This window comes from Schistocerca nitens, chromosome 5 (genome assembly GCF_023898315.1).
Source record: "Schistocerca nitens isolate TAMUIC-IGC-003100 chromosome 5, iqSchNite1.1, whole genome shotgun sequence".
Taxonomy (NCBI): Eukaryota; Metazoa; Arthropoda; class Insecta; order Orthoptera; family Acrididae; genus Schistocerca; species Schistocerca nitens.
In genome coordinates this window covers 188,614,115-188,626,630 of record NC_064618.1, presented here as the reverse complement: position 1 = coordinate 188,626,630, position 12,516 = coordinate 188,614,115, and the positions used below count along the sequence as shown (strand labels likewise).

Sequence of the window (12,516 nt, the reverse complement as noted above, 5' to 3'; positions counted from 1 at the left end):
AATTCTTTGGATGATATTTTTCCGTCAGTCACCATACTCATTCATTCTACAGACCAACGTGAGTAAACGTTTTGTTACCAGTTCCGCAAATGATTTTAGAAATTCTCATGGAATTTTATCTATCCCTTCTGCCTTATTTTATCATAACTTTTCCAAAGCTCTAAAATTCTTCTTCTAATAGTGGATTCCTTATCACTACTATATCGTATCTTATTTCTTCTTCTACCACATCAGACATATCTTCCCCTTCATAGCGGCTCTCAATGTAATCTTTACACTTGTCGCCTCTCTCCCCTGCATTTAACATTTGATTTACCGTTCCGCTCTTAATGTTAACACCCTGGCTTTTAATTTCAACGAAGTTAGTTTTGACTTTTTTACTTGCTAAGTCAGTCCTTCCGACCATCATTTCTTTTTGTATTTCTTCACAGTTTTCATGCAACCATTTCGTCTTAGCTTCCCTGCACTTCCTATTTATTTCCTTCCTCGGTGACTTGTATTTCTGTTTACCTGAATCTCATTCGTTCATTGGTCAACTGAATATTTCTTTGTTTAGCCACGGTTTCTTCGCAGTTACCTCCTTTGTACCAACGTTTTTCTTTCCAACCGTTTTTAGAAACATCCATTTCTCTTCAACTTTACTATCTACCGAGCTATTTATTATTGCTGTATCTGTAGCCTTAGAGGACTTCCTGCGTATCTCGTCGTCCCTTAGTACTTCTGTACGCCACGTCTCTGCGTATTCACTCGTGCTGAGTAATATCTTAAACTGCAGCCTACGCTTCAGAACAACAACATTGTGATCTGAGTCTATATCTGGTCCTGCGTACGCCTCATAATCCAGTATCTGATTTCCGAAAATCTGTCTGAGCAAGACGTAATATAACTGAAATCTTTCTGTATCACCCGGCCTTTTCAAGTATACGTCCTTCTCATGTGGTTCTTCAACACAGTATTCGCCATTACTAGCTGACATTTATTACAGAACTCAATTAGTTTTTCTCCTCTCTCATTCCTTGTCCCAAGCCCATATTCTCCCGTAACCTTTTCTTCTACTCCTTCCCCTACAGCTGCAGTCCAGTTCCCCGCTACTATTAGATTTTCATCTCCCTTTAAGTAATGCATTACTCTTTCAGTGTCCTCATATACTTCTGTGTCTCTTCATCTTCAGCTTGCGATGTCGGCATATATACCTGAACTATTGTTGTCGGTGTTTGTTTACTGTCAATTCTGATAAGAAGTCCCATCACTGAACTGTTGACAGTAACACACTCTCTTTACTACCTTCCTATTCAAAATGAATCCTACTCAAGTTACACCATTTTCTGCTGTTGTTGGTATTACCCTATAATTCATCTGACCAGAAATCCCTTTCTTCTTTCCATTTCAGAAAGCTATCTCCTACTACCTCTAGATTGAGCCTTTCCATTTCCATTTTCTGATTTTCTAGCTTCCCTACGAAGTTAAAGCTTATGATATTTCACGCCCCGACTCCTATTACGTTATTTTCTCGTTGGTTTTCAATCATTTTCTCATGGTTATCTCCCGCTTGGCACCCCCCTCCTGGAGATTCGAATTAGGGACTATTCCGTAATATTTCACCAATGGAGAGATCATCATGACACTTTTTCAGTTACAGTCCCCATATCCTGTGGATACACGTTATGTGTCTTTAATGCAGTGGTCTCCATTGCCATCTGAATTTTCATGTTGTTGATCACTACTGGTTTTTCTGCCTTCAGGGGCAGTTTCCCACTTCAAGATAGGAGAGTCCCCTAAATAGGGTCCACTCGTCCGCCCTCTTTGACAAAGCCGTTGGCAGAGTGAGGGTGACTTCTTATGCCGGAATCCTTCGGCCGCCAGTCATGATTATTAATGAAAATATAAGTGTTGGCGTGTTTCGAACCCGTGACCGTGGACGTTTTGAATACTAATTTTTAAAAAAATCCACTTTTTTTCGCTGATCTCATTTTGTTCGTAATTGTTCGTAGGATAAGTTCGGTGCAGACGTCCCATGACACCTGTTAAAGTTCATCGTTAAGCTCAGTTTCTTATTACAGAGGGCAGCTAACTCTCTGACCGAACACGCTGAGCTACCGTGCCGGCAAGAAAGAGTTTAAGATTTCTGCGTTTCCTGTAGGCAAATGACTCGACGGTTTGGTACGCAAAGTCGTGATCGACTTCCCCGCAGCGCTAATGAACTTCTTTGCGACCCATTTCTACTAACTTCTTCGCGAGAGAAACTTAAACCCTGATCTGTCAAACCACATATTGAGTGCCAACACGAAGAGGTAACACAATACATGACCATCAGTAACACATTCTATTTGTGAGTGTTCATTTTTAAAATATGCCTTGAGATAATCTCTCCACTTGATCTATTATACTAAAAATGAACGTTTATTCATATTTCAGTTTAAAATCATCACAGAAAAATTAGAAGTGTAGTTGACACGGGAGCAGATATCTCTCATTTCTTTTGTTTCTGGAATTTATTTACATTTTCTTATCCTCTCCACTGCCGTTACCAAACACGCACACACATACACATACACACACACAAACACACACACACACACGCACACACACTCACACACACACACACACACACAAATGCGCGCGCGTGCGCATACCACAGGCGCAGCAAAACACACATTAAGATGAGCTGCGATAAAAATATAGACGTTACTTGGAGAAAATGCAGACCATTTCATCACAAAGCTTCCTTTTCATTTGTTTCCTTTCCCAATGATTTAGTTAGTGAGTATTAGCGTTGTATGTATACTGCAAATATAAAGCACACATTCCTAATGTAGCAGAAACATCCACGTAATATGACAATGTTACAACATTTCTAATGTCTGTAAATGCAACTGAATGATCTATATGAATGTTTGAAATACCACCTACAATGAGTCAGATGTATTTGTGTTGTGCTGTCTTCATCATCATTCCATCACCATTGCAAGAAAGTTCACAAAATGGTGTCATATAGGAAGCCGAACAACCCCTGATGTGTTCTCCCAGCCAAATATGCAATACGATCATTTCATTTCATAATACCATTTGAACATGTTGTTTAGTTACGTTTATCTGTGTAAATTTTGATTTTTAAACACCCACATCTTTTGTTACCATACGTATCATTAATCAATCACACTGTAGTTACATATGGAACAAATTTTGGAAGATACGTTAGATCTGACGATGTAAAATACAATTTGTTTTCTTTAACAGAGTACGAGTGATGCAGAAGAAGTTCAACAGCTGCGAGAGATATACGATGCCCTCTGTGATTTTGCCGGGACGATAAACAATGTGTATGGCCTTCCAATACTCAGCTGTCTGGTCACATATCTATTTCACTTTGTCGTCTGCCTCAATTTTACACTCTCTATCATTCTCAAATATCAGGTAAGGTGGTAAAGTTGCAGTCAGCGATACGTGGCGCTTACCGCAGTCTGTTCTGTGTTTACTTCATTAACATCTTCAGTGATCGAGTTGGTATTAAGGGTTTAATATATGTCATTTGGATAGCGGCTTCATTTACAGTGAAGCTACTGTCTTAGGATCGTTTCCATTCTGCTAATATTCTCTAATGTTAATTGAAATCAGGTTGTTGTCAGATGAATGAAGTTTCTCAACCATGCGCCATTTCACTTAGATTGGTTCATGATTCCACCAGTAATATCACAATGTTACTTCTGAAACAGACTTGAAATTGTATGGCGATGAAAACCTTTGAAAAACAAAAGCTTGTGTTGGGCGAAATATGTTATAAAGTAAAATTAGTAATTTTCACTTAAGCAAAAAAAGGAATTAAAGGTGTAAGATAAGAGTCCCTACCGGAAAGGAATGAAAAATCGCTTAGAAACAAATGATTTTCTGAGATAATATATGTATGTCGATCCTGAGTAAGAATAACTTTATATTCTCAGTATGTTAACACTGTCGATCAATAAGAAACTGTCAGGATGGTACAGTGTGCAGCAAATTCCGAGATTGATTGATTTTTCCAATCAAATAAATAAACTGTAGATTAATTTTTAGTCATTCAATGCCACTAGAAAACTAGTTTAAAAGAGAACATTGGCTTATGATAGCAAACCGCTAACAACCACAAAATATTTCACTCACTTAGTAAAACAGTATGCAATTTAGCAAAAAGGCGAAATTTAGTGGCATGTTCTACATGCTTTCGTAGTTATACAGTAATTTACAAAGCAAGACGACAGATCTCGGTCAAATGTGCCGTCAAAGAACCGATCCAAACACTTAGTCAGATCTTTCGAGGATCGTTTAATGTAGTAACTGAAGACAACTGAATGTCAACAAAAATACTGATACCGTGATTAAAAATTCATTCGTACATACAAGTACAATTATGCAAAATTTTAAGTGCCAGATATGTTTGCAAATAAGGAATATTACAATGAAACTCCGAAAAAGCCATCACCGTTTCTTAAAATCTAGGAGCTTACAGCCGTGACAACATGTCTATTTGATGTAAAATGGAACTGCCACCAAAACTGACCCATTTCCTAGATGATATTTATAGAGAATCTCTCACATAGCAGCTTGTGACACAGAATTGGAAAAGAACATGTGTACGTCTATGTTATAAAAAGAGCGAAAGAAAGTATGTCCGGAATTACAGACCAGTATTGCTCAAGTCTCACTGGTGCTAGATCCTAGTTATCTTTCGCGAACAGTAGATCTAACTGCAATGAAATATAAGAAAAGAAAACTGTTTTGCTATAGTTACAGTTTTTTATACTCACGTCCCTTTCACGGAAGACTAATTTTGTGGTTGCACAAGTTACGTGTCACTAAAATTTAGGTAGTTAGGAGTAAGTGACGATGAATAAACAGCACAATTTTTTTCCCAACAGGGTTCTGCTGGTGCAGAAATGGAAGGTCTGGCGATGTTGGCAATTGTCTGGGCCCTTTTCTATTTTGGCGGATTTCTGGCAGTCACTTGGTCATGCAGTACCGTAGCCAGTGAATGTTGTCGCACCGCAGACCTGGTACTCAAGGCCCTACTGCGTCCACCACGCAACACTACCACGGATACTGAGCTGTGGTACCAGCTGCAGATGTTCTTGCAGCAGCTGCTGCATCGGCGCCCGCGCTTCACTGCCTGTGGGTTTTTCGTCATTGACCTGACCAATATTCCATCAATGGTAGCTGCAGCTGTATCGTACCTTGTTGTAATTGCTCAGGCAAGTGCTAAGGAAGAGTTTCCAGAAGAAAATGAAGCTAGATAGCATATCGCTTGAAACTCGGCAGGCAGCTGCTAAACATTTGTTCATTCTGGTTTCATTTTCAAGCCATACGAGGTGTGTGAGAAAAGTAATTAGACAGATTCTCTACCTACGCAAGTTTTAATTTTTTCTCCAAAGAATATTGTCCGCTTCAAAGTAGTTTCCTGCGGTAGCCATACACCGGTGGTGTCGTTGTTCCCAGTCCTGATAGCAGTGCTGAAAGAATACAACTTGCAGAGATTCTAATATGTCGGTCACATCCTTCTGGTTTTTACACAGAGTTCCTAAATGACACCCTTATTAGATATTTTTCAGTTTCGGGAAAGGAAATGCGCAACGACTGAGATCATGTAAATATCATAGGAAGTCTGTGGAACAAGAATGCATCTTAAGGCAAAAAATCCAGTGACGGAAGTGGTCGTATGGCATGGGGCGTTGTCGCAATGCAGCATTCACTTGTCTGAAGTGTCTAGTGTCACACGATTGACCCTTATCCTGAGCCTTTCGAGGACGTCTTCGTATAATCATTTCGTTAACAGTTTGTGCGGGAGGAACCAATTCTTTATGCATGATAGCCCAACCGCCAAAAAAGCAAATCAGCAGTGCATTCCTCCTTGATTTGCCCGTTCGAGCTTCTTTCGGCAGAGGAGATGTCTCAGACTGCCGCTCCTCATTTTACCGCAATGTCACGGTACCGTACTGAGAAATCCGAGATTCATCACTTGTTATCACGTGACTGAACTATTCGTGGTCATTGAAGTACTCAACGCAAACATACCTTCTGCTCAGTTGTGAGGTTTTTCGGCCCAGTTTTGGCGCAAAGCTCTGGCACATGCATGCCTACGGCCAAAATTTGTTGTACGCTGAAAATGTTTAAGTTTAACTGGTCACCGGTAGTCCTTATTGTTAAAAGTCGGTCTGATCCCACAGGAGCACGTACACGTTGGACGTTTTCGTAGAAACTGGACATCTCCCTGAGCAAGGTTCATCTCCAAAGTGTACTCGTCCTTCCAAATATGATTCGTGCCAGTGAAAAACTCGTGCTCTTCATTAGGAATTTCCCCATGGGCCGTTTTCAACTTTTCAAAGATCACGCTCCCGAGTCCCCGATGTCTAACACAAAACTTTATTCCATACTTTTGTTCTAAATTCCGCTAATCCATTTTCGTAACACATAACAAAAACATGGCTTCACTGATGGCGATCTCAAAAAGCAGGTGGTGGCTATACAGAACTAAAACTCGGACTGAGGATCTGGTCTCACAGGCAGATCAACACAGATTTGCCAGATCGCTCGTAGTATTGTCATTCTCATTACTTTACTCACGCACCTCGTATACTTATCACACACACACAAGTGCGAAGAAATGTATTTTTTTTTATATTATCAGTTGGTAGATCACTTGTTGGTTGACTTTACTGCTGTGTATATGATGCTTTCCACACAACATATAGTTATTTGTGCAAGAATAGAATCATGGAGTTCATAATTAAATTTACAGTTTCAAAACTCTGTAGAACAACCACTGCTGTGAATGACATCAAATCTGAGCAGCATATTACTGACGCAGATGGAAATATCAAGGTACAAAGAAAATATTAATCGAAATTTTATCAATAGACGACGCTATAATTGTCTTACTGTAGCTGGGATCGGCTACAGGTGATAGATGAATCGCTATACGATGGATATCGTTTGAGTTGCACGTTACACCATCCATACTGTTCAACGTACAGATTGATCAAGATCGGCTGCCAGTTGTTGTGGCAATCTTAGTTACTTTAAGTCTTCCCACCATATGGAATCGGATGCTTATAATAGGTATTTAGTTGTCCAGAACCCAAAAGCGGCATTAAAAGTAAACAGACGTGGGTCTCTGATAGTCGTGAGAGTGGCGCAAACCACATTCGATATGCTGTCCACCTTTCTGCGCTACAAGTTGAAATAGAGAAACATCTTATTCCACGACAGATCCGAGAGTCTCGGGGGTCGCATTCATACTGTATTGTGCATTATGTGCTTTAAATTGAGTTATGTTTATAATTGGAGCACTGAACATAACATCTTTCAGATAATCATACAGCTAGAGGTTAAAATCTGACGGCACGGCTGCAAGTATATGACAGATGATAATTCTAGCATTTCCGAAATGTCTTTGCAGCAACGACTTCACTGGCTGTGCAATGAGCGCCATCTCGTATAAAAATCATCCTCCCCATACTTCAACGCTGTTGAATGATTGGACGACGTTGAAGCGCAAAAGACTCTCTTAGCGTCTACCAGTAAAGGTAGCGGTAACAGGACCCGCAGGACTCATCTTCTCGAAGAAGCACGACCCTGCGACATGCGATGGCGTCAACCCGCACTACGCAGTCACCGTTGCAGAATGAAGTGGTAGAGTTTGACGTGCGTACGGATTTTTCGATGCCCGTAATATGCCATTCTGCGTGCTGGTATGTCCTTGTAAATGGAAATTCGCTTCGTCTGTCCACAGAATTATTCGTGGCCACTCAAGCAACAGATTACTGTGGGAATCTTTGTCTTCCTGACAGTTCAGTTGGAAACAACTCATAAACGTGAGTTATCTTCTATCGACAGCAATCCAATATTTTTCGTAGGATTTTATGCACCACGCTCTCAGGCATGTTCACCATTCAGTAAATACTCCGTGCACTGCATGACTGCATACAACTGCACTTCCAATGTTGTGGTTATGGTTTCGACAGACGTCAGACAAATACTTTACTTCCTCTGCCTCACTGCACTCCAAAAGAAACTGTCTTTTCGAATTCTGTAATCATTTTCTTCAGGCCCTTAGCAGATATCGGACAAACGCCTGTTTTCAAATTCCTGAGTGTCCCGAACTTCTACTGGCACACAGTCACCATTCTTGTAAAGGAAGGTAACCAGCAGAACGTAACCCTTCATCGTGAGCGTCTCGTCGAGCGTCACGGAAGCCTTGTGCCACGCATATGTTGGTGTGCACATTTTGACGCTTACGGTGCCATCTTTTTGTCTAATTTACGTTACTTTTTTGTTCCATGGCGTTCCCCACTGCGTCAATAGTATTCCGTCCAAATTTTAAGGCATTCTGAACAGTGGTCTCCTTCTAGACGGTTTTGAAACAGAACTTTAATTGTTGGGCAAATAAAAGTGGCCAGGACGCCCTGATACGACTGGACGTGAATGTGTCCACATAACCAGTATAACCACAACCCGTGACGCGCACACGATGTTCATGCCCGCCACGTGATCCTCACTGGTTTCTTGGAGCACATTTACAAAATCCTCACACCTGGCAGAGAGTTAGTAGAGGTCAGTCTGGTCGCAGCTAGGACACCCGATCTGTCATTGTACGATTACTTTACATGGGGGGGGGGGGCTCAAGTCTAAAGTGCATCACAACAACCCTCATAGTCTTCAAGAACTGCAGCACAACATTTAGGATGAGACTTCAGCAATTCCAGCAGCCCAACTTTGATCCGCATCCAGTAGCTTGCTGATGAGGACTAAAAAGTGTCAAGAGATGAATGGTATCCGATTTCAACATCTGCTTCAGTTAGGTTAGTAATGTATATCCTTTCCTCTGTTGTCTTTCTTTGTAACCTGGTACTCTGTTCTCTGGACCACCTTTATTTGCCCCAGCCTGTGTGTAAAGGTTGGTATAGCAGTTTTTGGGTTGTAATTTCTTAAAAATCAATAGGTATTTTTTCTCATAATATCGTTATCTTTGATATGAACGAGCTATTCTTTGATGACAATTGTGTACATCAGTTACGTAAACTAGTTATTTCGGTTATTTTCTGTGACAAATGCTACTTCTTGAAGGTCCAGGTACCCAGCTTCCCTTAAAAGTATTTCTGAATTTTTCGAAATTGCACAAATGTGCCATTTCCTTATATTCGTAAGGACAACAGTAAACATTAGCTTCATCCAGATGTCACAAATCGTATGAGAGAAGCTGAACAATTTATTCGAGGAAGCAGTTTCATCCAGAAGAGCTTACGTGTAGTATGAGGCCACTTGAACTGAATAATGGTAAAGAACTGATCAGGAACATTTGCGTCAGAAAACCTCAGTCGATGTTCTCTAATAGTGAAATGTTTTAATGTTCATCACGGTTCTTTAACATAGATGTTTATTTAGCCTGTAACGATTGTACTCACTCTGTAATCATGTCATATTTAAGGGTGTAAACGAATTTTTGAAACTTTTATACTAATGATTGATCCAAGATTAAAGTCTTTCAAACATTTATGTACACTATAGCTGAACACTGTATTCCAAGTGTATTGTATATTAGAATACCACCATGTCTTTTCTAACACAATAGCTGAACATTGAAATGTGTTAAATTAAAGCATTATTTGTACACTTCAAATTATACTTACCCCTTTTTGACTCTTAAGACATCACCTCAGTTATCTGAATTTATTGTTCATCACAACTACTGGTAATTGTAATTTCAAATGTAGAAAACCATTCACAATGAAAAATCTGTCTTTTTATTCGTTTTAAAAGTCTTTATTAACATAAATGTCTAACATATATAACAGCATTGCCTTATAAACATTGACAGACGTTCAAGCACACAATATCCAAGCAAGTGTCATCATTGTAAGACAGCAGAAAGATAAAATACGTGAAAATAAAGATAAATAAACAGCGGTTCTCTGGAAATGTACTCATTCTGTCCAAGTATTTCAATGAAATTAAATTATCACGTGCAGAATATGAATGCCATAGTGACACCAATTCACCTGTGCATCCTTTTCTTCTACAAGGGTACCAGTAATTGAGCCTGCACCATATTTTCAATGCGCTGCCACGACTCCAAAAAAGTCAGATTTGGTTATTAGATTGAAGTATCATTCGTGATACTAATCTGGTACTGACAAATCTGTTGATTTCTTGAAACGAATAGTCACTTACACTCTCTACTTCTATCGATACTGATCATTTACCTGCCACGTCTTTTTCACCCTGCATCTTCAGTTCCATTACATTCTCTAGTCACAGCATACTGATTGACTTCAGTACTTTGATTTGTAAGTATTCCATAAGGATGTCACACTACAATACATGGGCCAAAATGTAAATCAAAGAATTCTTGCATTTCCGGTGTCAATTATGATTACATCTAAAGGGTCTTGACTAAAACAAGAACGCCAATGATCAGTGTTCTTCTCCCATCATGCCTTGCGTTTCTCTCACGTCGACATTTCTCCAGCTACTTTCAGAACTATGCTTCTCTTTCTTGCCGGCCAATGTGGCCGAGCAGTTCTGGACGCTTCAGTCTCGAACCGCGCTGTTGCTTCGGTCGCAGGTTCGAATCCTGCTTCGGGCATGGCTGTGTGTGATGCCCTTAGGTTAGTTAGGTTTAAGTAGTTCTATGTCTCGGGGACTGATGACCTCAAATGTTAAGCCCCATAGTGATCAGAGCCATATGAAACTATTTTTTCTCTTTCTTGTGACGTCTTAGCCGCATTTGGTAGAAAATCAACATCTAATGATATTAAGTTCATTGTTGTCCTAATCTTCATTTTCTAACTCGGGAATTCCAGTGCATGTATGATGCACATTGTTCAAATTAACCACATAGTTGAGCAAAAATTTGAACCAATAGAACTTGCACAAGCCATCAGTTTTTCTGCTCTAATCACTAAGTATTAATTAGATACAGAAACGTGTTTTTCTCGCTGCATCCAATGAATGAGTTCCATTGTTTTATATAAATTGTATCCTACTATCTGTCAATAATGTTGAGCATCTTCCAATGTGTTAGAAACAGGTTTTATGGATTTTTTCGATGATTTCCAAAATTTCTGCACTCGTGAGTGAACCCTGTTTGATATAGATGAGAGTTCTCCAGATGATCTGTTTAGCGGTTCATGCGAATCCATTACCACTAAACTTAAAAGCTTATCTGGAATAATACATTGCATATTTCCTTAGTTACCTTTATTTGCCTTCACTCTCTTGTATCTATCATATATGGCTAACAGATTCCTAGCTCTGTTATGTGGATTGTAAACGAAATTTTCTAGCAGATTCTGTGGGTCATAGAATCCATAGCTTTCACGAGTACATTTATTCCTCTCATCGGTGTATCTCTCAAGGAGACATAAGTTCCAGTTTCCCTCTTCTCTCCATACATTATGAATGGGATCGCTCTATAAATATCATAAAATTCTCTTGATATTTCATGCCTGTGTTCCATCTTATCCGTTTCTAGATAGGGCCTTGGTTTGTCTTCTTTATAACTCCTTGAAGATTCCTCTTACTATCATTACCGATCTAAAACATTTTGTGACATTACTGTAAATTCATAATCTATATCACACGCCTGACAGAATTTTCGTCCCTTACTGGATGCTTTTATAAAGTGTCTGCTATCTGGTTTTCACATACTTTAATATATCCAAGCCTGTAATCGAGCTGTTTCAGGAACAAGGTCCACTCGATAAGTATTCCATGGCGTAATAGCTATTCTTCCAGAGAACTCTATGCCTTATGACTGGAATAAACAATAGTTCCAGGTCTTAAAAGATGCTACATTTATTTAGAGGATACCCAATATATTGACATTATACAATGTCACAAACAGGGCGTATTAGATATCGACACTAAGCACCAGACTGTAATTGATTTATCCTAGAAACTGTACACTTCTTGATACCAGAAACTATACACATACTGGATATTAGGGTGATTTGTATTCTATGCATTGCAAACAGCGTTTGCAAGTTTCGATAACTGGCTTGATTTCGTCAATAAGGAACACTGGATAATTTGTAACAGCTGCTAGAATAGCTACAGTAAAGAGGTTTGAACATTTTCTTGGACACTGCTTGAAGTACTAAGAAACTAACGAATACGCATAAGGAAATCAAAGTTATTATCCTACAGCAATTTTTGCCTGGTGCAATCTATCACATGCAAATGTTGAACTTACGAGGGCATGAGAAATAAGGGAATTGTAAAACGATGAATACATGAGGTGGTGATAGTTCCTGTGGCGCTGATGAAATATTCTGAAGATGTATGACACAAAAATTACTAGATGTAGTATTTCTGTACACAACCGTTTTCGGGATGAGGATTTTTATTTATAAGCCCACTCACATAATACAGTCTACCAGTTACTGTTGGCCAATACGGCACAAGGGATCAAGAGAGTTTCAGGTTAATGTAAGCAATTGGAGAGGCTCCTGTTCTTAAGAGTAAACTTAGTTTTTGGAGTGTTATCAG

The 12,516-nt window shown here is 39.4% G+C and overlaps 1 protein-coding gene across 1 annotated transcript in view; it reads left to right on the top strand.

Annotated features, from left to right (window-relative positions):
- Nucleotides 1-5,267, top strand: part of LOC126260333 (putative gustatory receptor 28a) — a 48,240-nt gene extending 42,973 nt beyond the window's left edge. The window contains exon 3 of the mRNA XM_049957658.1: nt 4,893-5,267. Within this exon, the coding sequence (XP_049813615.1) occupies nt 4,893-5,267 (375 nt within the window). The remainder of the gene's footprint in view (nt 1-4,892) is intronic.
- Nucleotides 5,268-12,516: the final 7,249 nt, after the last annotated feature.